Source organism: Narcine bancroftii, chromosome 4, assembly GCF_036971445.1.
Source record: "Narcine bancroftii isolate sNarBan1 chromosome 4, sNarBan1.hap1, whole genome shotgun sequence".
NCBI classification, from domain to species: Eukaryota; Metazoa; Chordata; class Chondrichthyes; order Torpediniformes; family Narcinidae; genus Narcine; species Narcine bancroftii.
In genome coordinates, this window is record NC_091472.1 from 23,947,844 (window position 1) to 23,973,534 (window position 25,691).

The window sequence follows — 25,691 nt, forward strand, 5'->3', positions numbered from 1 at the left end:
CTGGCCTTCTCTCCATTACCTGACAAATCAAAAACCAATCAATCTCTGTCTTCAATAAACCCAATGATCTGGCCCCCATATTCACGTCTGGCAACAAATTCCACACTTTTACCACCCTCTGGCTGAAGAAATTCCCTTGCATCTCTGTTCTAAGCAGACACCCTTCAAACATGAAGTTGTGCATGCTTGTCTTTGGCATTCTCACCTTGGGAAACACCTTTTTATATCTCCTCTGTCCCTGCTTTTCAACATTCAAAATATTTCAATGAGATCCCCTCCCTCATTCTCCTAAATTCCAATAAATACAAGCCAAGTGCTGTCAAACGCTCCTCATATGATAACCCTTTCATTCCCGGAATCACCCAAGTGCAGATGGAAACGGTTCAAAAGAGATTCACTAGGTCAGTGGTTCTCAACCTTTTTCTTTCCACTCACATACCATTTTAAGTATTCCCTATGCCATCTGGACTTTGTGATACTAAGGGATTGCTTAAGGTGGGATGTGAGTGGGGAGGGAAGGTTAAGAATCACTGCTCTAGACCCAATTGTTACTCAAATATTTTGCTGGAGAAAAATTGTCATTGGCCCATTTCCTTTCGAGTTATGAAACCATACACATAATGAGTCAATTAGGTACAATTAAAACAGTGGTTTTCAAACTTTTTCTTTCCACCCACATCCCACCTTATGCAATCCCTTATTAATCACAGAGCACTGATGGCATAGGGAATGCTTAAAGAGGTATGTGAGTGGAAAGAAAACAGTTGAGAACTACTGGCCTAGTGAATCTCCTTCTCCAACTTCTCTGTAGACCAGAGAAAGGGGGAATTTGCAGCATTAGGCAGTGAGATACTCACAGGCTAATAAGAGGGAGAAAGTTGGTCCCTTGGAAGATGACATGGGCAAATTTATATCGAGTCATGCGGAAATAGCTGAGACCTTGAATGACTATTTTGTGTCAGTCTTCAAAGTGGAAGACATGTCTAACCTGCCAAAAAGAGATGTTAAGAACACAATGGGAGGCAAGGACATCAAGACTAATGGGAATAAAGGTACTCAGTCCCCTGGTTCTGGTGGAATGCAGCACAAGGTACTGAAAGAAATGGCGGAAGATATAGCAGAGGCCTTTGTGATAATTTACCAAAATTCTCGAGGGTTCCATCAAATTGGAAGGCAGCATATGTCATGCCATTGTTTTAAAAAGGATGTTGGCAAAGGCAGGTAACCATAGTTATAAAAAATATAGGGGTAGGAGTAGGCCATTTGGCCCTTCAAACCTACACCACCATTCAATGTGATCATGGCCGATCAGTACCCAGTTCCTGCCTTCTCCCATACCCCTTGATCCCCTTAGCCACAAAGGCCAAATCTAACCTACTCTTAACTATTGACAAGGAACCGGCCTCAACTACTTCCTGTGACAAAGAATTCCACAGATCCACCACCTTCTGAGAGAATAAATTTTTCCTCATCTCAATCCTAAAAAAACTTTCCCCTTATTCTTTATCTGTGACCCCTGATTCTGTTTTTTCCCAGCATTTGAAACAACCTACCTGCATCTAGTCTGCCTAATCCCTTAAGAGTTTTATATGTTTCTATAAGGTCCCCCCTCAATCTTCTAAATTTCAGAGAATACAAGCCTAGTCTCTTCATATGCAAGTCCTTCGATCCCAGGTATCAATCTAGTGAATCTTTTCTGCACCCCCTCTATGGTGAGGAAGTCCTTCCTCAGATAAGGAGACCAAAACTGCACACAATACTCCAGGTGTGGTTTCACCAAGGCCCTGTAAAGCTGTAGCTGTACTCAAATTCTCTCGCTATGAATGCCAATATAGCACCTGCAAGCCCACTTTCAATGACTGATGCACAGCAGCACCCAAGTCTCTCTGCATCTCCCCTTTTTCTAAACAGATCTTCTTTCTTTCTTTGGCTTGGCTTCGCGGACGAAGATTTATGGAGGGGGTAAAAGTCCACATCAGCTGCAGGCTCGTTTGTGGCTGACAAGTCCGATGCGGGACAGGCAGACACGGTTGCAGCGGCTGCAGGGGAAAATTGGTTGGTTGGGGTTGGGTGTTGGGTTTTTCCTCCTTTGCCTTTTGTCAGTGAGATACCATTTAAATAATAGTCCTTTTTCCTGTTCTTACCTCTAAAGTGGATAACCTCACATTTATCCACATTATATTGCATCTGCCATGTCTTGGCCCACTTGCCTAACTTGTCCAAATCACTCTGTACCCTCCTAGTATCCTCAACACAGCCAACCCCACTACCCAACTTCTTGTCATCTGCAAATTTTGAGATATTGTTATCTAAGTCATTGATATATATTGTAAACAACCGCATGGAGCCCTGTGGTACCCCACTAGTCACTGGCTGCCATTCCAAAAAGAACCCATTTATACCTACTCTTTGCTTCCATCAACCAATTTTCTATCCACTTTAATACCATACCTTCTATACCATGCTTTTTAAGTTTGTACGCTAGTAACATCTGTAGTCAGGAAAATTATTTGAGCTATCGTGAAGGAAGAAATAGTGAAACATCTGGATAGAAATGGTTCCATCAGGCAGTCTTTTAAGTGGCACCTTATTGAATGTCTTCTGTAAATCCAAGTAGACAACATCCACCTGTTCCCCTCAATCCACTGCATCTATAACATCCTCAAAAAACAATTCAGGAAATTTGTCGACATGACCTATCCTTTCCAATCCATACTGTATCTGCCTGATGGAACTATTTCTATCCAGTTGTCTCATTACTTCTCCCTTAATCTATGGTAGAGAGTGCAGGCCATTACGGCATACAAAGCGATGCCTGTGATGCTCACTACCCGATGAGCTGAACACCTTCTATGACCGCTTTTAGAACAAGAACCAAACAATGCCTAGTAGAATACCTGAAAAGCCTGAGGGCCCTGTGATATCTCTGTCTGAAGTGACATCAGAACATCATTCAAGAGGATGAACCCTTGCAAGGCCTTAGGCCCTGACAGCGTACCTGACAGGGGACTGACAATCTGCACTAACCAACTAGCTGGAGTGTTCATGGACATTTTCAACCTCTCATTGCTGCAGTCAGAGGTTCCCACCTGCTTCAAAAGGACATCAATCATTCCGGTAACCAAGAGAAGTAGTGTGAGCTGCCTCTACAACTACTGCCATATAGCACTAATGTGTGCTGTGATTAAATGGTTTGAGAGGCTGGTCATGGCCAGAATTAACATGTACCTAAGCAAAGATCTGGACCCACTGCAGTTCACCCGTCATCACATTCACTCCACAGCAAATGTAATAACGCTGGTTCTCCACTCAGCTCTGGATCACCTTGAAAACAGCAATTCATCTCTTCATCGATTATGGTTCGACCTTCAACACCATTATTCCCTCAGTGCTGGTCAAGAAGCTACAAACTCTTGGCCTCTGCACCCCCCCCCCCCCCACCACCACACTCCCTGCAACTGGATCCTTGACTTTCTCATCAGAAGACCACAGTCAGTACAAATTGGAAACAACATCTCCTCCTCATTGATTATCTACGCAGGTGCACCACAGGATGTGTGCTTAGCCCACTGCTCTACTCATTATACACCCATGACTGTGTGGCCAGACACAATTCCAATGCCATCTACAAGTTTGCCGATGACACCACAGTTGTCGGCAGAATCACAAACAGCAAGGAGGAAGGGTACAGGAGGGAGATAAATCAGTTTGTTGAATGGTGTAACAACAGCAACTTTGCACTCAACGTCAGCAAAATAAGGAGATGATTGTGGACTTCAGGAGGAAGTCAGGGGAACATGACCCAGTTCCTATCGAGGGCTCAGTAGTGGAGAGAGTCAAGAACTTCAAATTTCTAGTGTCAACATCTCCGAGGTTATGACCTGCAGCCTCCATGTTGATGCAATCACAAAGAAGGCTCGCCAGTGGCTATACTTTGTGAGGTGCCTGAGGAGATTCAGTTTGTCACCGAAGACTCTTGTAAACTTCTACAGGTGTAACATGAAGAACATTCTGGCTAGCTCCATCACTCCCTGGTATGGAGATGTCAACTCTCAGGACAAGAATAAACTCCAGAGGCTTGTTAACTCGGCCTGCGACATCACAGGCACCAGACTTCACTCCGTTGAGGACATATAAATGAGGTGATGTTTTAAAAAAGCAGCCTCTATCCGCAAACCTGCCCCCCTCCCCCACCCAGGACATGGCCTCCACTCTGCTACCGTTGGGATAAAAGTACAGGACCCTAAAGACACGCACTCAGGGGCACAAGGAGAGCTTCTTCCCTGCTGCCATCAGATTCCTGAATAATTAATGAACCAAAGACACTGCCCTACTTTTCGTGGACTATTATTTTAATTATTTTTTATAGTACTGTGGTAAGGTGATTATAATATGTTTGCTCTATGACGCTGTTACAAAACACTTGTTCTTGACAATAAATTCTGATTCCAATTAATAAACCTGCAAGCATTTTCCTGAGTACAGTAATTAAGCTAACTACCTACAGTTATTTGATTTTTTTTGCCTACATCTGTTTTAATTAGTGATGTGATATTTGATGTCTTCAAATCTGTTGGAACGTGCCCAGAGATCACAAATTTTTTTGTTAATTGCCACAAATGCAACTATAACTTCCACCATTCATTTCAGAACCAATAAATGCATTCCACCATGAGCAGGGGACTTAACTACCTTTACTTGGCTTTTAGTGATAGCAAATTGTACTGGCCCTCACCTCCCATCACATTGCTTACACGGCTTCAGTTTCCTCCCACCATTTGAAATGGTGTAGGTTAATTGGGCGTAAATTGGGCACCACGGATGTGGGTTGAAATGGCCTGTCTAAATTTAAATTTAACTGCATGAGCCTTTAAAAGCAGGACAGGAGAGGCCTAGGAAGGGTGGGTAAAAGATGAAGCTTCAACAGTTGGTCGAGCTTGCAGTGAGAGTTCTTAACTGACCAATGTTATCAGAGTGTGTTTCCTCCATCAACTTCCAACATGAACTGATCTTTCAAGGTTGTTTGGAAGTCTCCTGCTGTTTGTTAAAAGCCAGTGGCATAACTGGATTCCCAGCAATTGATCTCCTTCCCAAGAAAGTTATGTGAAAAGCTAAGTCTGGGACGGAAGCAAAATATAAATGTTCCTTTAAAAATTTGCTTAGCATGAAGAAATTGGACACCTCTCTATTTCAATGAGAAATAACAGTAGAAGAGGAGCAGCCAGTCATCCCTCAGATACACAATGCTCTTATCAGAAACTAACAAGAATTATTCAGACCATAAAATAAATTAAAATTAGGTTATAAAAATGAAAGATCATAAACATAAGAAATAGGAGCAGCAGTTGGGCCGTCTGGCACCTCGAGCCTGCTCTGCCATTCATTAAGAGGGCGGCTGAGCCGGCCATGGACTTATTTCCACTTACCTGCCTTTTCTCCATAACTGTTCATTCTCCAACTATGCACATATTAATCTAACATTCAATGAGGCAGCGACTACTGTTTCCTTGGCCAGAAAATGCCACAGATTCACTACTCTCCAGGAAAAGCAATTCCTCCTCATCTCTACCCTAAATTGACTCCCCAAATCTTGAATGCCCTCGAAAATATTTAGACATTTCTGATTAATCAGATCAAACGCTTTAAGTACTTATTTCAATTAATTTTTCAAAATGTGAATGACCTGAAATTTGCTTCTCCCTCTCAGATCCAGTGAACAGAATGGAGTCATGGAAACAGCTTCTGGTTTAACCTGACCCACATTTGACTTTGATATCGAAAGCAAAGGCATCCCAGTGGCTAATCACTTCGTTTCCACACTCCAAAGCCACACTGACATGCCCGTCCATGGGCTTGCATACTGCCAAGTTGAGACCACCAGAAAAATGGAAAAAGAACATTTTATATTCTGTCTCACAGGCTCCAATCAGATGGAATCAATTTCATATTCTCCCATTTCTGTTAGCCCCCTCCCACAGTCTCTCTTTTTTTCTCATCTTCTCTCCATTCCTCCAGTTCTGCCCCCCCCCCCTTTGCTTCCTTCTCCTATCAGAAAGCGACCCATCACTTCTCATCATCTTTCTCTTCCATCTATCACGTCTTACCTGTTAGCTTCTGCTCCACCATCTCTTTCCCCACCCTCCCTCGGTTTTTATTCAGGTGTCTGCCTGATTTTTCAGCCCTCCTGAAGAAGGACTCAGTCCCGAAACGTCCATTGTCTTTTACAACCTGCATGACTTGCTCCATTTCTCCTGCACTCTTCTGTACTGCACTCGACCCCAGCATCTGCAGATTTTCTTGTTTACCAACATCTACATTTCCCTATTTTAACTGCAAGAAGTTGCTGCTCCACCACTGGACTCCCTCAGGAATCCAACACTGGAGCGCAGTGGGAATGGCAGTGGTGAGTCCGCTCAGGAGGTTCCTCTTCACTGAATGACACTTAACACAATAACATTGGAATTCTCTCACACCCGCTCCGCCATTCAATCGCTGATATGTCTGATACACCTAGGCTCATCTCATCGACATGGCCACTTCCTGATCATTCAAAATTCCTCGATCTTTCAAAAATGTATCTCCTTCCTCTTTAAATACCTCCTGTGGTCCAACCTCCACAACTCCCTGCAGTTGAGAAATTGACAGGTTTACACAGCTCTGTTTTAAATACCCACCCGCTTGAAAGTTGTTAGCCTGTCTCTCCTGACAAAAACGTGCTCTGCTTTTCTAATGTGAAACACAGAGGCATTTTTTTAAATTTGATTTTAATTTACGATGCAACTCGTTAATAGGCCCTTCTGACCCATGAACTCATGCTGACCATATTCACCAATTATCCTACAAACCCCCTAGGTTTTGAAGGGTGGGAGGAAACCAGAGCACCTGGAGGAAACCCAAGCAGATACAGGCAGAACATACAAACTCCTTATAGACAGCACCGAATTCAAACCCGTGTCACTGGTGGTGTAACTGCGTTCTGCTAACCACTACGCTAACCGTAATGCCTATTTTTTCCTGAAGCTGTCTTGAGTGAAGAGCCTGGTTGGGAAAATGAACTGATGTAAAGAAGTGAAGAACTACTGTCGAAAAAATATAAAAATCGGAATCTTTCAGCCAAAGAATGAACGGCAAATATATGGAAGGCACTAACCAAGAGTCGCTGAAGGAGGCTCACTGCCAAAATTTAAGAGGACTCACGATGAGCACTTGAACCACAGGCATAGAAGGGTCTTAGACATAGAAGGGTCTAAATTAAAATGAAGAAGGTGAAGAACTTTTACTGGGTGGCAAAATCCTCTGTGAGTCACAATAACTTCCAAAGATCCTCTACGTTTTTAGTGGGATCATGAGTAAAAAAAAAATGAGAGAGAGAGTGAAAACAAATTTACTGGGATGAACCAAGAAAATGTAACTCTATCCTTGGTAAAAATATGAAAGTCTGCAGATGCTGTGATTGTAGTTAAAACAGAGAGAAATGCCGGAGGAACTCAGCCAGACTTTCAGCGTCCATACAAGACAAATATATATTGCCGATGTTTCGGGCCTGAGCCCTTCTTCAAGGAATTCTTGCTGAACATCGCTGCTGTAATTTGTTTTGAAGCTATACCACAAAAAAAATGCCAAGCTACAGATATTTTGGCCACCACCTTGGAATCGTGTGCAGGAAGTAACTTGTATTTCATCAAGGTTTTACAGTTCTCAATAGGAAAACGAGTATTTTGGGCCTAGTTGCCACTTTCCTCATAACAGTCCCTTGTCCCACTGCACTCACATCAAAGCAATTTATTTTTGTAGGTCACATGCAAGACTGCTTTAAGATTTCATAAAATTACAAACTGAATTGCAGAGCATGATTTCAACATATTAATAAAAAGGAATTTTGATGTATTCAGCTGCTTTAAGTAGTAGTTTTGGAGTGGAGTCTTTGAACAGGGCATTTTTTTTACAGTTGCATGGTGTTTCTCAAGCTGTCAGCTTTCCTTGGGCCAGAGTCAGCCATTCTGAATTTAGCTGCTGGCATACAAGTGCTTTGAAGGAGATTCAACAAAATATAAACTAACGTCAGCAAAACTCATCAGAAAAATGTCTGGCAACATCATATTTCACACCAGCATTTAGTTACAAACAATGAATGATTTCCAGCCAAAGTGCTGTCTCTATACTTGCAAATACTTCAATAGTTTCTAGGCTGTTACTAGAAAGACAAGGATTTTTTTGTCCATCTCAATTGCCAATGACACCCCAAGAGTATAGAGGGATGAACAGCTCCTGACAGAACTACAGCAGATCAAGACATGGAACATTGGAAAGTGCGAGCTGTACCACTGTGTGGTTAAAAAAAAACCTATTGTTAACCTGAGCACTGGATGAGACTCTTGGAGCTAAAGAAGAGCTGGAGAGGGACAACAAGCAACTCTGTGCTGAAATGGAAGACCGAGTGAGTTCCAAGGATAACATGGGGAAGAATAAGCATAAATTTGAGAAACTTGAGATATCCAAGTGAGCTTTGGAGCAACAGGTGGAGAAGATAAGGACTCAGCTTGAGGAAATGGGGGATGTTATGGACTGGAACGGTCGACTATGAAGGGGAGGTGAATGATGAGACTCTTGGAGCTAAAGGTGCCCCCTTCAACAATCCCTGGTGAAGTTACTCTCACGGTGTTCCTGAAACAGGTGTTCAAGGATTTAGACGCAGAGGTCATTTTTTTTTAAACTCAGTAAGTGGTAGGTGCCTGGGTGCATTGCTGAGGGTGGTAGTGGAGGCTGGTACAACAGGGACATTTAAAGACTCTTAGATAGGTGCATGGATGCAAGACAAATAGACAGTTATGGGAGTGAGATAGGGAAGGATTAGATTATTGTGGTGTAGGTTTATATGGGTCGGCAAGCATTGTGAGCTGGAGGGCCCATACAGTGATGTAAAGTTCTGTGTTCTATTTAGACCCAGTGACGACAGTAAAACCCCTGTTATCTGGAATTCAATCGACTGGTTTTAAAAAAAATGAGGAAAATGAATAAATTTAAATAAATAAGGATAAATTCAAATTTATGTAAAAGTTTAAAACTGTAAAAGTAAATATTCTCTGATATAACACATAAACCTTTGGTGAAGGTGGGATCAGATATTCAGCAGGTGGAGGGCCTCGGTCGTGCTTTGCTCATAGCAGCTGCTTGAATAAAGTTGTGTGAAACACCAATGGCGTCGCCCAGGATAAAGAGCTGGTTGATGTCGCTTGCCGTTGGGGGTGGGGAAGACTCTCTTAAAGTGTCTCCTTATCACTCAAGAGTGGTCCCACTTAGAGACTTTATTTGTGAACTTGAGGGAGGGAGGGGGTTAATTACCTATGTCATTGTTTCTCTTTCAGGTGGCTCCATGGAGGGGGAGGATGCAGCGAAGGTTAAATATTTTCAAAGGATTTGAATGAAAATAAAGTAAAATGCTTTAAGGTTTATATATTCATCCAAGCGAAGTTTGTTCAGGGTAAGTATAGTATATTTTTTTTGTCTTTTAAACTGTTTATTCTTAATGCAGGTGTAAGAATGAGCCTCCAAGCAACCAGAAAACTCTCTTATCCAGCAGCTACTAATCCGTATAAGTTTTACTTCAGAGTCATGATGAAATGTGATGTGGTGTAAGGCCTACAGGCATTAATGTTTCAATGGTGCACTTATCCTTCTTGATGGTGATTCACAAGTTTGCGTCATGCAGCTGGAGATCAATTAGGCCCGGTGCATCCTGCAGCCATTGGTGTGAATGTCCAGGGAAGTGGACATGGTACCTATCAAGAGGGGTGCTCGGTCCTGAATGGTGTCGAGCTTCAAGTAAGGATTTGGAGTTGTTGTCCTCAATGCAAGTGGAGGGTATCCACTCATAATCTGACAGACCCGCGATTGATTCGGTTGAGAAGCTACTTCCTGTAATTAGAGAAACAAGAACCAAAGGAAATGAAGCTGGAGATATAAGGCTAGGATAAAAAGAAACTTCATCAGTCAAAGGGGTAATGTTCACTGGAATTCTTCAACCCAAAGAGGCTTCTGGATGTTTCACTGCCAAGTATATTGAGATTAAAGATTCTTAACATAAAACTTCAGCCAAAAAAAATGCTAAAAGATTACCCATAATAGCAAAGGTTGAGAGGGAATAAAATACAAAAGTCTGCAGATGCCATAATTGAAGTAACAACACAATGCTGGAGAAACTCAGCAGGTCAAACAGTGCATTTCATGTAGCAAAGATAAAGATACATAACCAAGGCTTTGGGCTTGAGCCTTTCATCAAGGTATGAGTAAAACGTAGGCAGGCATCTGAACAAAAAGGTCGAGAGGAACTTGGATCAAATTTAGGCCCTGCTCAGGTGAACAACTTGTATGAGTTGTGCTAAAGGACCTGTTTCCGTATTGCGTAGCTTGAGGAAGCTCATGGCCTTCCCCCAATTTCTCTTCTTCATGATCTTCTTGGAGCTGCACATGCCTAAGCACTGAGCTGTGTTCCTTTCAGGTTCGCAGAAATGCTGGAGAAACCCAGCATGTCTGGCAGCGTCCATAGGAGGTAAAGATGTATTACCGACGTTTCGGGCTTGAACCCTTCCTCAAGGTGTTGGTAATACAACTTTACCTACCATGGACGCTGCAAGATCTACTGAGTTCCTTCTGCATCTCTGCATTTTCACTACCATCACAGCATCTGCAAACTTCTGCGTTTCACTCTGCTGCATTCCTTCCATTTCTTTATTTGCAAGGAGACCAATCCTGTACACAATATTTCAAATGCAGGATGACCAGTGCCCTATATAACTGGAGCAAGATATCTCTGCCTTTGTACTCAAAACCTCCAGCAACAATGGTCAAGATTTCCCTTCCTCATTGAGCCTGGACATTAACTTGCGTGTATAAAGGCAGCTTTCATACTCTCTCTCCACCGAATATATCCCAACTCTCCACTTTTTCTGCCAGAGTAGATGACTTTCGTGCTTACCCCATCACATTGCCTTGCCATATCTTGTCCAATATATCTATTCTAGACATGAGTCGCCAAAAGGATTCTCTTTGATGGATGAGAGGGAAGAGCAAGTTCCTTTACATCCAGAAAAGTGCACTTCCCGTTGATGAGGAACGCAATCACCACAGGAAAAAGTAACATCGTTTCATTGGATCAGACAGAGTGCGGAAGAGCAATTTATAGAATTCAACAGATCAGGCGAAAGGGAGGAAAGAGTTGCTGCACATCAGGAATGATGTAAAACAATTAAGTCCCAATTTGGCTCACCACTGTAACTGGTTGGGTGCCAGCAATGGACAAGATGAAGAAAATATTTGCCTGTTAATGGACGTCAACTCAGTGATGAAGAAAGCACGCAGCGCTGAACAATGAATGCAAGTTCTGGTGGAAGACAACAGGCTGAGACTGGGACTCTCCACCATCCCACTTCCCTTGTTAAAGAGGAATCCCCAGTCAGCCAGTTTTGTGTCGTTTCCTAGAATTGTCGGTGCATCCACCTTGCTTTATCAAACTAAAGCAATGTACGCCACAGACTGAGAATCAAAAAGAAGGCAGAAAATTACTGGAAGCCCTCAGAGGAGCAGGCATCACTGCCTGGTATGGAGGCGCCAACTCTCAGGACGAGAATAAACACCAGAGGGTTGTTAGCCCGGCCTGCGAGATCACAGGCACCAGACTTCACTCCATCGAGGACATCTACGTGAGGCGGTGTCTTAAAAAAGCAGCCTCTATCCTCAAAGACCCCCACCACCCAGGCCATGCCCTCTTCACTCTGCTACCATCAGGGAAAAGGTACAGGAGCCTACAGACAGCCTCTCAATGGCACAAGGACAGTTTCTTCCCCGCTGCCATCGGATTCCTGAATAATCAGTGAACCAATGGCTTTTCGTGCCCTATTATTATTTTTTTATATATATAGTAACGTTGTAAGATGGTTTATAATATGAATGTTTGCACTGTGACGCTGCTGGAAAAACATTGAATTTCATGACTTGTTCGTGACAATAAATCCCAATTCTGGAGGCAGAAGAACCCAATTGGGCAGCACAGTTTAGTGCAGCAATTGGAGCAACATTAGTACAGAGCCAGAAACCAGGTTTGAGTTCAACACCCTCTATAAGGTATTTGTACACTTTCCCTGTGACCTGTGTGGATTTTCCCCAGGTGTTCCGGTTTCCTCCCACCCTCCAAAACCGGGTTTGAGTTCAATACCCTCTATAAGGAATTTGTACACTCTCCCTGTGACCTGCGTGGATTTTCCCCAAGTGGTCTGGTTTCCTCCCACCCTCCAAAACCAGGTTTGAGTTCAACACCCTCTATAAGGAATTTGTACACTCTCCCTGTGACCTGCGTGGATTTTCCCCAAGTGTTCTGGTTTCCTCCCACCCTCCAAAACCGGGTTTGAGTTCAACACCCTCTATAAGGAATTTGTACACTCTCCCTGTGACCTGTGTGGATTTTCCCCAGGTGTTCCGGTTTCCTCCCACCCTCCAAAACCGGGTTTGAGTTCAACACCCTCTATAAGGAATTTCCCCAGGTGTTCCGGTTTCCTCCCACCCTCCAAAACCGGGTTTGAGTTCAATACCCTCTATAAGGAATTTGTACACTCTCCCTGTGACCAGCGTGGATTTTCCCCAGGTGTTCCGGTTTCCTCCCACCCTCCAAAAAACATATGGTGTTGGTCCATTAATTGGGTGAAATTAAGTGGCATGGGACGAATCGGCTTCTGTATTGTGAAAAAAAAATTAAACATTCTGTATTGATGATCTTCCATCAGGTCAGGGAATAGTCGGAGATTATCAGCTTTAAGATGTACAGGAATCGGGGAGAAGATACGAGGAGAGAACAAAAGGAGAAGTCTGTGAATGATGGAAGCCGCACTTCACACCGCTGAACCAGGTGCAATGGAGTATCGAGCATTTTCAAATAAGATTTCATTTTCAATTGCAGACACTGAATCTTCCCCGTGCCCCCCTCCCCCCACCGAGGACACCCGCTCCAGATGGCTCTTTTGTTTCTTCTCTTCTCCCATTGTCACCTTGTGATCGTCTCATTCATTATTCAATCCCCCCCCTCCCCTGCCTCCCACACTCCAATGGTTCTCTCCTTCTCCAACCCGTTTCTCTGCATCTGAACATGTTAATCGTTAACCTTCCCAGATCTGATGAATGTTCATTGATTTGAAATGAAAACTCGATTTCTTCCTCCTCAGACGCTGCCCTGACATCCTGGGTATTTGCAGCAATTACTTTTTTATTCCATGCTGTGTACAAAATTGGAACGAGTTCAGAGCAAAGCATGAAGTTGTCAAAGTCTGCATTAGATCCTCAGGGTAACAGGGTAATGTACTGTGACAGAATATAGATACGTTTTTAGGAGATAAATTGGGGCAGGGTTTTTAGTGTAGGTCACATACAAACACTTTAAAACAGATCTTATTTAAAGTACTGGAGCTCTGCTCATGCTGGACATATCGGCCCCAGAACCTTTGCAGAAGCTTTGGAGAGAGCCCAAGAGACTTCACTAATGGATTGTTGTTTACAAGAGGCAACAGATGGAGGAACTTGCAGGAGCTGCATTCTGTCTGAGTGGAACTTGCTGTTCTAGGAGGGTCATTTGGTTTTGCAAGCAGAGAGAGTCAAACAGACTTTCTGTTGCCTCTCAAAAGCTTTATGTTTCCTCTGAAGACAAGAAAGAATACTAAATCCTCATCACTAGTCCAGGGTTAAATTTGCAAGAGTACGCTCTTCATTTAGCAACATCAGCTGGTATGAAAGAAAGCAAAATTTGGAGCCATTCCATTCCACCAACCAAACAAGAACTCGGCTGTATAAAAAGGTTGGAGATATCCTTCATGCTAATGCAAAATGATAATACTATCATTCTCCAAGGCACACTTCAGAAATGTATGTCAACTATAACAGCTTACTGTTATTGTAAAAGGTACTTCAGTGCCAAAAGAAACAAAAACAAAATCTGTTCACTCAGTTTTCAAATCTAGCCTGAGGTATCTATGCATAACAATATTTCAGTTATTATTAAGTGCCGCAAAACCATATATTATAGTCTGGGTTAGGTGTTAACATGTAGAACACAGAGCCAAAAAAAAGTTTTCCAAATGTTCCCACTTATGCTTGTCCCCTCCACTTCCCAAAGAAGATAAGGTTACGTTATTCTCCATACCTGGAGGGTCTGGGAAACGGCACTCCGCAGTCATTGGATCAAATTCCTGGATGTCGTCAGCACAGACACAGAGAAACGAGCCTTCCACATTTTCACAGAGGGCCTCTCCACACACCCCACTGATCATCTCGCATTCATCCACATCTGGAAATTATTGAAGCAACAACATTAATTGTGTAAGGGATCAGGCCACACACAGAGCACTGATCCAACCATTCACGATGACTACTGTAGGACAATCTCAGCTCTACCCTTACCTTCTACTGCTGTTTCAATACTTTCTGTTTAATAGTGTGGACAAGGACAGGAAATGTGTTGAAAACCTTACACACTAAGCCCCGTGCAAAATATGAGGGTAATAAGATGTTAAGTCTCCTAAATTTCTTTCACAGAGAATTAGTAAAAGCAAACTTCCAAATTTGGGAATAGATTCAAAATTGGAAGGTGCATCCTCTGCAACAGGCACCTCGGGCACATGTGCTTCCTTTCCTGGACCACCATACAACCAACTGGATTGAATACATACCTCTAACCCCAGCACGTAGCTTAGATTAGAGTGCATACCTGCTAGGGACTTCTCCCTTTCCGGACCATCAACAGACCCTCTGCACCCGACTACTTAATATCTTGGACATAGAGTTATCATTAAACTGCTTGTAGTAAGTACATGCCACTACCTGAGTTTCAAGATGAGGACTAAACATAAATCTGATAGTGGGCAGCAGGTGATTGGTGTAATAACAATCATTTATTACAGGATATTGACTTGAGCCAGCATGGATGAACTGATTGGAATTACCACTGAGAAAAAGATAAACCCAGCATAGACTGCCAATCCAACACACATGGGAATAAGGTAAGGTAATGTTATTGGAGATGCAAGTTCAAATCTCACCAAGGCCAGAGGAGGCATTGGAATGCAGCTGAATGAACAAACCTGAAATTAGTAGCTGGAATCAGTAATAGCAACCAATAAACTCCCAGACTGCCATAAAACACTGTCTAGTTCATTAATGTGCATTTGGAAAGGAAATCTGCTCCTTCTGATCTGGTAATGAGTCCAAGTAACATGAATGATCTGTAAGTGCTTTCAGGAAACCTTTCCATCCAAGAGAATCTAACCATGTACATTAAGCACAGTCCTGGCCCAATTACACCATAAATCCCCAAGAACAAACAAAATAAACATAACTACCCACTGTTCCTCCTTTGGCTACTGGTCAGTCCAAAGGTCTAATGATTCCTGTGCTGTTTGCTCTCACCATCCATGTGAAGTCATGCACAACAATGGATAAACATTTGGTGGGACACCACCCTTGGATTTCAGAGCAGACATTTCCGAATGAAGCTGGCTTCTTGAAATTTATCCAAAAGCAAATTGTCTGAAATTGACCAGATTTCTTATTTAAGAAAAAAAAATTGTAAGTTCTAACTTAGATTGAATTCTCGGTCTTATAGAAAAAACAATGGCACTTTTAGTCTTGAAACAAGAAGGTCTGCAGATGCTGTGATTGTTGTTAACACACATAAGAGCTGGAGGAACTCAAAAGGTCCTACATCGACCATAGGAGGCAAAGATATATGACCAGTGTTTTGGGCCTGAGCCCTTCAACAAGGTAAACCCTTCATCAAGGACACTTTTAGTTTTCTGATTCCTCAGGCCAATCATCGAAAAAAAAGTGAATGGAACATTTAAGTCATATGAAGTGACAAGTTCAATGTGAGGACTTTCAATCTTGGATGTGGGGATGCCAAAATGGAATTCTTTTCTTAATGCCATCCGAGTTGGAGCAACAGAGAAGCAAAGGGATTTAGGTGTCTGTACACATAAATCACTAGAACCCTCAGCAAAGGTAGAGAAATAAATCAAGAGGTGAACGGAATTTTGCTCTTTGCCTCAATGGGAACAAAATTTAGAAAGGTGGAAGCAGTATTTTAGTAATATGAAACATTGATCTGACGCATTGTAAAAAGATTAGGCCATCCTTCTCTTCATGCTTATTCTACCTTTCAGTAAGATCATGACTGATCTTTTAGCTTAGACCCACTTATCCAGATTCCTGGATTCCCCAGGAGAAGTGTGTTGCAGTTCACACAATAAAAACTGGAAAGTTATGTGGCTCTGGGGATGCAACTGCATTCATCAGAAATTCATGGTGTTAAGAGCAAAGTAATGATAATATACAGTCACTGAAATAATGGTTTGGTCCTGGATAGAAGACCACCTGCATTCAAGTGCTATGGAAGGCTCCAGCCTGAAGATCTGCATACTCTGCCACCAGAATCAAGAGGTCACAATCTTGTAGACTGGACCACTTTGGAGTGAAATCAGGAAGAACGTTTCCCCCTTGACATGGAAATCGGAACACTGCTCAGCGTTCACCTGAAATGGCTGAGGAGGTTGCACCAACGGCCAGTTCAAGATTGTGATCGCTTGATGTGTGCTAGGTGTGAACCTCAAGGAGATTTGCATCACAAACAAATTAAAAGAGTTTAAATATGGGAGAAGCAAGATCCTAGTGAAAGTTCTTTCCCATTCCTATTCTCTTTTCTGTTGACGATGATGACATGAAATGTGAATTGTGCATGTCTATAAGAGATCCATCATGCTTTGCATTATCCCAGTTTTTGGACCCAACCATCTACCCCTTTCTCTGACAACACTATCAAGTCAGGATTTTTCGGTGTATTAGAGGAATAACATCAAATAGGACCAGGAATAAGTCACCTGGCCCCTTAAACCCTCCAATATGAACAGAACTTTTCCCCATAACATTCATTTCCTCAAACTTTCAAATATTTATCTATTTTTTGCCTTAAATATTTTGAATGATCAGGTCTCCACCAACATCTGGATCAAAAAATTCCAGAGAATCATTATCCTCTGAAAGAATCGTAGAATAGAATCACAGCATTACAATGCCACAAAGGAAGCCACTGGGCCCATCCACCCAATAGTACAATCCCGCCTGTCCTATTCCTCTACTCTTTTCCCCAAACCCTGCCAATTAGTTCACCGTGGTGTAACGCAGTCTATCTACGTCCCCAGGTCAGGCCAATGGAGGGATCTGAGGGATCATCGTCCTCTCAAGAGGAACAGAAGGAAAGTATTCTGGGCTGCTTCTGCACTCCTCCCACTGGCATTGGCTGATTCACATGGAAGGGGCACCTTTCACCCTCTTCAGTCAAGATGCAGTGCACAGCGTTGGAGGTAGAGGTGGGTGGCAGACTTGTGTATAAATGCATCGCTGAGCTCTAACAGATGTACTCCTATTTATTCCACTGAATTTCATTGTAGAAGACATTTATTTTCCTTTAAAGGTTAATGTCACCCAGGAGGCCATATATTTCCAAACCCAGCAGCTATCAGCAGAAAATCTTCAAATTGTAAAATTACAGCAACAAGCTCATCTATTCTGGGATTACAAATTGAGCAATAAAGAGGCTATTTTGAGCTTGTCATCAATGTTTGACCTATCCCTGGCAGGTTGCATTACACTGTTTCTGAAGACTGCATGCTGCCTGCCACGATGAGACTGATATGGAGCGATACTGCTTTAAGCATTCTACTATCATAATGTTAAAAACTCAGAGCTCAAAGCACGAGTGCAGCAGAAGACCACCTAGGACGGGGGTGTCTGGACATTCACAACTGATCTAGCCCAACTCCCTTGCCCCTCGACTCCCAATTCCCTTCTTCTTTGGCTTGGCTTCGCGGACGAAGATTTATGGAGGGGGTAAAAAGTCCACGTCAGCTGCAGGCTCGTTTGTGGCTGACAAGTCCGATGCGGGACAGGCAGACACGATTGCAGCGGTTGTAAGGGAAAATTGGTTGGTTGGGGTTGGGTGTTGGGTTTTTCCTCCTTTGCCTTTTGTCAGTGAGGTGGGCTCTGCGGTCTTCTTCAAAGGAGGTTGCTGCCCGCCAAACTGTGAGGCGCCAAGATGCACGGTTTGAGGCGTTATCAGCCCACTGGCGGTGGTCAATGTGGCAGGCACCAAGAGATTTCTTTAGGCAGTCCCTTAAGAAACTATCAATCTCCCTTCTAAAGTGCATAACTGACTAAACACGAGTATTTGCACACAGGAATTCCAAATTCCTCCCACTTCCGACGGCAGAATCGTTTCCGCCCATTAGATCTGTGATCGTTCGAAGAGTTCAACCAAAGCACCCCAAAAAAACCTGGAAGCTAGTCAATGGAGTCAAACTTCCAATAGGAGAGCTAGGGGCCAAAAGAAGGGACGGGAATAGGTGCAATGATAGAGAGGAAAATCAATGTACAAAACAAGACAATTATGTATAACTGTGCAGAATATTGCCCAAAAATAACTGTCATGTGAAAATGGTTCTTTTAATCTATAGGTGTCAATACTTTGTTAATCTATTTCCATAGAACCAGAGAACCATAGAATGCTATAACACAGAAAGCCGGCCATTCGACCCTTCTAGTCTGTATTGTCCATTATTCTGCTAGTCACATTGACCTGCTCCCATTCTATAACCCTCCAGACCTCTCCCATCCAATTTATTCTTAAAAACCTAAGATCGAGCTTATTCACCTCATTCCACACTCCCAACCCTCTGAGTGAAGAACTTTCCCCTAATGTTCCCCCAAACCTTCCCCCTTTCAGCGTAAAACTATGGCCTCTCCCATTGATCTCCCCCAATCTAAGTGGAAAATGCCTACTTGCATCCACTCTGTCTGCACCTCTCATAATCTTGTAAACCTCTATCAAATCTCCTCTCAATCTTCTTCACTCCAAGGAATACTGGAGAGGTTCAGACATTAGTTTTTGCAACAAACACAGCAGCTGTGCCAGATTTCCATGCTTGTGTGTAACCCTCTCAGTTGTTGTTTTTCTCAGCAGGTGATTTCTGTCTTTGGAGTTACCTTTGACCTCATTCACTTGACATACTTGGGAGGACATGAACTGGGATGGCAAAGGGCACGGGTCGCGAACTTCCCAGGCAGAACACCCCAGCTTTTCCATGCATAATGTGGGTACTTTTGTCATTCATGACTGAAGGCTGTGGTTTGTAATAGTGATAACACAGGCAACAAAATTATGCAGAATCTGTCATGTCATGTTCCAGAATGTAATTGGAGGACTGGGATTTCTCGCTTGAGAGATACACCTCCCGCTGGAATGAGGGTCATTTAACCCCCATGTAAGAAATTTCTCTCAAACAGACTGTGCAATGGGCCAAATATCCACAGAGCTCTTCTTGTTGCCTGAGAAGCTTTTTTTTTTAATCAAACCGAGCAGAGGGTGCACATCAAATGCCAGACAGTATTTCCAGCTCTCGGTATTTTGTGGTCACCCAGTTCTCACCAGCGTTAAGCTCCAGACTTCAACTTCATCTATGCAGATTTACATTTTCATCTCATTTGGTTTTTTTTAACAATTAAACTCAGCTTTCTCCTTGGATTAATTCTGCTTTGTAAATGTCAGAAAGTAAATTCCATTTGACAATCTGCTGCAGCAAGATACAAATTATCACCCACTTCATGTGTAATAAACAGCTTCTTTTTCTTCCCCCCCCCCCCAAAGTATACAATTACTGTAGTTTTATGATGGCTTTTAAGATTGCTGTACTTCAGCAAGTATTTCCAACCCCCTTTGCCAAGCCTAATATAACTGAAAAACCATTCCTTTACCACAACTCTCCAACAACCAAGCTCTGAAAGGAGTTATTTGCTCTCTGCCAGGATGGCAGAAGCTGCCAAGTATCAGAAACTCCTTATTCCCCCCACTAACCTTCGGCTGGAATGAAAAAATGTGTCATGAAATCCAGTAGCGGTGATCATTTCTTAAGAACGACTAATTCTGCCTTCTGTGGGGTGACATTGCAAAGCCACGTGCATGAAGAATGAGTACCTGGGCAAGGTGCTGGAGAAATAACCTGAACAGTGCAACAGCATCACAGAACAGGTTTACCCACTCTTCCCCCTGCCATTCTTCAGTCTTTATTCTGACGCCTTATTGTTCTTTGCTTATACCTTGAAGATCGGCTCCGGCCCAAAACGTCAATAATATATTTTTACCTCCTACAGACGTGGCGAGACCAGCTGAGTTCCTCCCAACATTTCTTTGTGTTTTCACCCACTTCTTGTTTCAAATGAACGTCAATTGCCATTTGTGAACTTGCACAGAAAAGCTGAAGTGTTTCACGAGCACACGGAACTGCACAGCACAGGGACAGACCCCCCCCTTTGGCCCACAATATTGTGAAATCTCTTCGAGGGATGCAAAGAAGGTTTCCTTTCTCCCAAGTGAGTTCTGTGGGAATCTCTCTCACTGTCCATCCCTCCCCCTTCTGTAATCCCTGCTGCTCTACCTCTTGCCTGTCGGGCTGTGTTCCACCCCTGCCCTTCCCCACACCCACCATTTTGTACAGGCACCTGCCTCCATTTTGCTTATACCTTAATGACGGGCACAAGCCAAAATGTAGGTTATGTATCTTTATCTTTGCTAAATAAACTGCGCTGTCTGTCCTGCTGAGCTTTTCCAGCTTTGTGTTTTCACTTTGCCACACAATGTCTGCTCCAATCATTATGTCAATTTAAACCAAAACTCTACTGCTTGCATAGGATATATATCCCTCTAGTCCTTGCACATTTATTTTGAAGCCTCTAAATTGCGACTGTCATACCTGCCTCTAAAACTACCCCTGGCCATCCATTCCAGGCACCTACCATTCTCTGTGGAAAATACTTGTTCTTTACAGCTCCCTTGCTCTCTCCCCTTGTTCTCGAACATGGGGGGAAAAATTTGACTGTCTCCCCTATATATGCCTCTCATAATTTTATACACTTCCATCAGCTCTCTCTTCACCTTCTGACTCTCCAGAGAAAACAATCCAAGTTTGTCCAACTTCTCCTGATAGCTGATATCCTCTAAAATCGAGGCAGCCTCCTGGCAAATCTCTTCTGTATCCTCGCCAAAGCCTCCACATCCTTCCTGTACAGGGGTGACCAATATTGTAAACAATCCTCTAAATCAGTGGTTTCCAAACTTTTTCTTTCCACTCACTTACCACCTTAAGTAATCCCTATGCCGTAGGTGTTTTGTGATTAGTAAAGGATTGCTTAAGGTGGCATGTGGGTGGAAAGAAAAAGTTTGGAAACCATTGCTTTAATCTTACCTAATCGACTCGTTATGTGCACGGTTTCACAGCTCCAAAGGAAAAGGGCCAATGACAATTTTTCTCAAGCCAAATATTTCAGTAGCAATTGGGTCTAGAACAGTGATTCTCAACCTTCCCATTCACATCCCACCTTAAGCAATCCCTTACTAATCACAGAGCATCGATGGCATAGGATTACTTAAAGTGGTACATGAGTGGAAAGAAAAAAAATTGAAAACCACTGCTCTAAATGCTACCTAATCAAAGCTTAATATAGCTGCAGCATGACTTCTTTACACTTATACTCAATACCCAATGCAAAGAAGGCAAGCATCCCACCTTCTTTATCACACTATCTCCTTATGTGGCCGTTTTCTGGGAGCTATACACTCCAAGATCCCTCTGCACTATACTATAAAAACAGACAATCCTAAACCTGGGTTCGAATCTGGCACTGTCTATAAGGAGTTTATATGTTATCCCCCTAACATATTTGGGTTTTTTCCAAGTGCTCTGGTTTCCTCCACCCTCCAAAATGTCATGGGGATTCTGGGTAAATTAGGTGCAATTGCGTGACATGAGTTTCAATGGCCAGAATTGGCTGCTACCATGCTTTTTGGTCAATTGTTTTTAAAAGAGCCCTGCCAATAATTGTAAACTTTCTCTGCACCTTTGACCTCCCAAAGTGCAGCACTTCATCTTCAATTCTATCTGCCATTTCTCACTGTACTCCCAGTTAGTTCCTATCTAAGTAGACTCATACCAACTTAGCCCTTGGCTGGAAAACCACCAGGTGCAGCAGGCTAGCTCCCCGGGGAAACAGACGATCTAAACAGCAGCCTCGGCAAGAATCTCAGTTACTCTATATATGCTTGAAAAATAAACTTGAAAGAGACCAGCTCTAATTCTGAGATCCCACCTCCTAGTCCTTCACACATCACCCAACAGAAACACCAGCCTCTATGTTCTGCCACTTTTTCCCCTTTGGTGTTGAAAGCACCAATCAGCTTACCCCCCTTAAACTTCTCCATTCTGCAGAAGACAATCTCAGTTTGAGTAATCAATCAAATCAAAACCAGCTATCATTCCAGCAAATCCACAATGCCCTCCCTATTAGGTGTAGTTTCCAGAGTGGCTCACTGTCCCCGGTGATGTCTCCAGGGTTTCGTGGGCTGAATTCATCTACTGATATGCTAGTTAGTCCTGAATACAAAAGGCCCTGTCCTATTAGACTTTAATGACTCTCCGTACCTTCCCATGACATTTTAATGATCTTCATAGATTTACCTTGTTCAAAGACTTACAAATCTCTGAAGTTCCTTCAAGTAATGTGTTGAGCTTAGAAATGTTCAGAGCTCTGATAGTTCAATTGCTGTCATTTCTATTTCTTCAATTGATGCATTGGTTACATCCACATTAGGAGAAAAACAGAAGGTAGAAGCAAAACTTCTCCACCAGCTCATGACCAAAGAAAGAAGATGGATTACAAGCTGAGTAATAGAGCCCTCCCAAAGTGAGAGACTTTGTTCCCTCTACTCCAGGCCTGTCACCACACCCAAGTACTCATTCCCCCTATTATCACTTCCCTACCATAGCATGTTATCACAGAATCCAAGAAATATACAGTACAGAGACAGGCCCTGCCAGCCCACCTTCTCCCTGCCGACCAGGATGCGTAGCTATGTTAATTCCATCTGGTTGCATTAGGTCTGTATCCGTCCACTCCTATCCTATCCAAGTACCTGTCAAATACTTTGGAAATGTATCTGCCTCCTCTGTCTGCTCATTCCAAATATAAAACTACTGGGTGAGAAACATATTCCTCAGGTCCCTCTCAGCCTGACTCCTCTGCCCTGATTCTGACCATCTATCTTATCTCCGCTAATCATAATTTTGGAAATGTCTGTCTGGTCACCCTTCAACCTCATTAAGAATAAACCCAACTTATTCAATCTCCCCTTATAATCTCAGCCCTCCGTCCCGGAAACATCCAGGTAAATGTTTACTAGATTCTTTCTGTTGCAATGACGTCCTTCCTGTAATGTGGCCACCAGAACTGTACCCAAGTGCTTTCTTACCAAGGTTTTGTACAACTCCAACTCCTATTATCAATACCTCAGCCTATGAAGGCAAGTGTGCCAAGTACCTTTTCCATTAACCTATCCACCTTCGTGTTGCCAATTTTTGGAAAGCATGCATACCAACACTCCTAAGATCCCTAAGATTTACTCCAAATGTCCAATTTGACCTCTCAAAATGCATGATCTTGCACTAGTCCGGATAAGCTTTGATCTACTAATGTTCCGTCCAACTTCCCATCTGACCTATGTCTCGTTACATCTTTAAACTTTTTCATTATCTATGACTGCGTCAGTTTTTTGTCTGCAAAATTACAAATCATGTCTGCTGCATTCTCATCCAAAAATGTATTGCAAACATCAAAGGTCCCAGCATGGATCCCTGCAACTTATCACTAGTTCACCAGCACATCTTGGATCTTTCAGTCATTGATTTTCTGGTCCTTCCTATCATGTGGGAAGCTGACAAAATTCTTTTCAACTTCTATGTGGATAATGTCAATAGCCAACCTTGAATCAAGCTCAATTACCTCCTCAATAAACCCAGTCAGGTTTAGACCAGCCTGGGAGCATAACATTCAGTTCTGGTTGTCTCAATACAGGAAGGATGTCAATATTTAACAGAGAAGCAGATTTACCAGTATGCTGTCTGGATTGGAGAACATGTCATGTGAAGAAAGATTTTCTGAGCTAGGGCTTTTCTCTTTGGAGCAATGATAGATGAGAGGTGACCTAACAGAGATTATGATGGGTTTAGATCAGGCGGACAGCCGACTCCTTTTTCCAGGGGCATCTTGTTTAAGGCAAGTGGAGGAAAGTTTAGGGGAGATATCAGAGGTAACATTTTTACACAGAGAGTGGTGGGTGTCTGGAATACATTGCTGGGGTTGGTGGTGGAGGCTGGTACAATGGGAATATTCAAAAAATTCTATGATAGACACACAGATGTACAAAAAAATAGAGGCTTAAGGGTGTAAGGTAGAGAAGGATTTGATTATTGTGGAGCAGATTGACATAGATCATCACAGCATCATGAGCTGAAGGGCCTGTACCCTGCTGTAAAGTTCAATGTTCTCTGTTTGTGAGACATGATCCCCAGTGCACAGGAGCTACAGTTAATTCTAAGGAAGGTAGAGCATCACATGGAAGAGAACAGACACTCACCTGTACACCCTGCCCCATCCAGTAGATCCTGAAAGCCCTGGTCACAGAGGCAGCGGAAAGACCCAGCTGTGTTTTCACAATAGCCATGATTTCCACATGTTGTTTCATTTGTGCATTCATCAACATCTGCAAAGAAGATATTATAATGGTCAGTCAAACTCCATTTTTTTAAAAAATAACATGGTTGCAATGAAAGGCAGGAATTCACTCAGGGTAAACAGAAGCCAAAGGCTTCAATGGGTTGGAAAGTGTAATTTGGTGATGTGAAGGGCAAAGGATTAATGTAACAGTTAGAGCGGCGCTGGCAACTCGGGTTCGAATCCCGCGCGGTCTTCAAGGTGTTTGACGTGTGTGGGTTTTCACCAGGTGCTCCGGTTTCCTTCTACCCTCCAAAAATAAACAGGGTTGGTATATGGGTGGCTCGAGTTTCATGAGGCAGAAGGGCCTTCCACCTGGCTATATCGTTAAAATTAAAAGATATTGCCAGGTATGAGGCCCTTCCAGAACCGGAATTAAATTCAGAACACCCTTGATCACTCCAGTGAATGCAGTGAACTGGCGATGAACTGCAGTGAACTGGCGATATTGTGAACATTTCTATGGAGCAAAATAGCAGCTTTCAGAAACATCACTAAATTAAGTGAAAGGTCAGCAGGAGCAGTGAACTCACGTGAACTTGAAATAGCTGTGGAGCCCACCGATCAATATTTAGTAATTAAGTTAACTCAACATTATGTTCCCTTAAAATTTATTTCTATGAGGAATGAGGAAATGCAACATTAATAAATAATGAAATTTGGTTAATCTTCAACAGTGATGTGCGCAATAAAACATTCAAATAACTTTGGGTTAAAACATGAGGACAGTAAAACACCGTGATTGCCGTGATGTTTTTTTTTATGTTCCCATCTTCCTGAAGGGCTCAGGCCCGAAACATTGGTTATATATCTTTACTATATAAAGTGCGGGTTTCACCCGCTGAGTTTCTCCAGCATTGTGTTTTTAATTAAAATAACTTTATTCAAATACTCTTACAAGATTTACAGCAAATTATGACTTATTATTTCAAGGTACTACCTACCAGTTACAAATGTACAATGTATTGTTTCCAGGCATCGACAGAAACCATGTCATCTATGCA

At 42.8% G+C, this 25,691-nt stretch overlaps 1 protein-coding gene across 6 annotated transcripts in view; it reads right to left on the reverse strand.

Moving 5' to 3' along the window:
* ltbp1 (latent transforming growth factor beta binding protein 1) overlaps positions 1–25,691 on the reverse strand; it is a 408,702-nt gene that overhangs the window by 76,545 nt on the left and 306,466 nt on the right. For all 6 annotated transcript variants that reach the window (XM_069930946.1, XM_069930944.1, XM_069930947.1 and 3 more), the window contains 2 exons: positions 24,551–24,676; positions 14,183–14,326 (listed from right to left, as the gene is read on the reverse strand). In XM_069930946.1, coding sequence (XP_069787047.1) covers positions 14,183–14,326; positions 24,551–24,676 — 270 coding nt within the window. The remainder of the gene's footprint in view (positions 1–14,182; positions 14,327–24,550; positions 24,677–25,691) is intronic.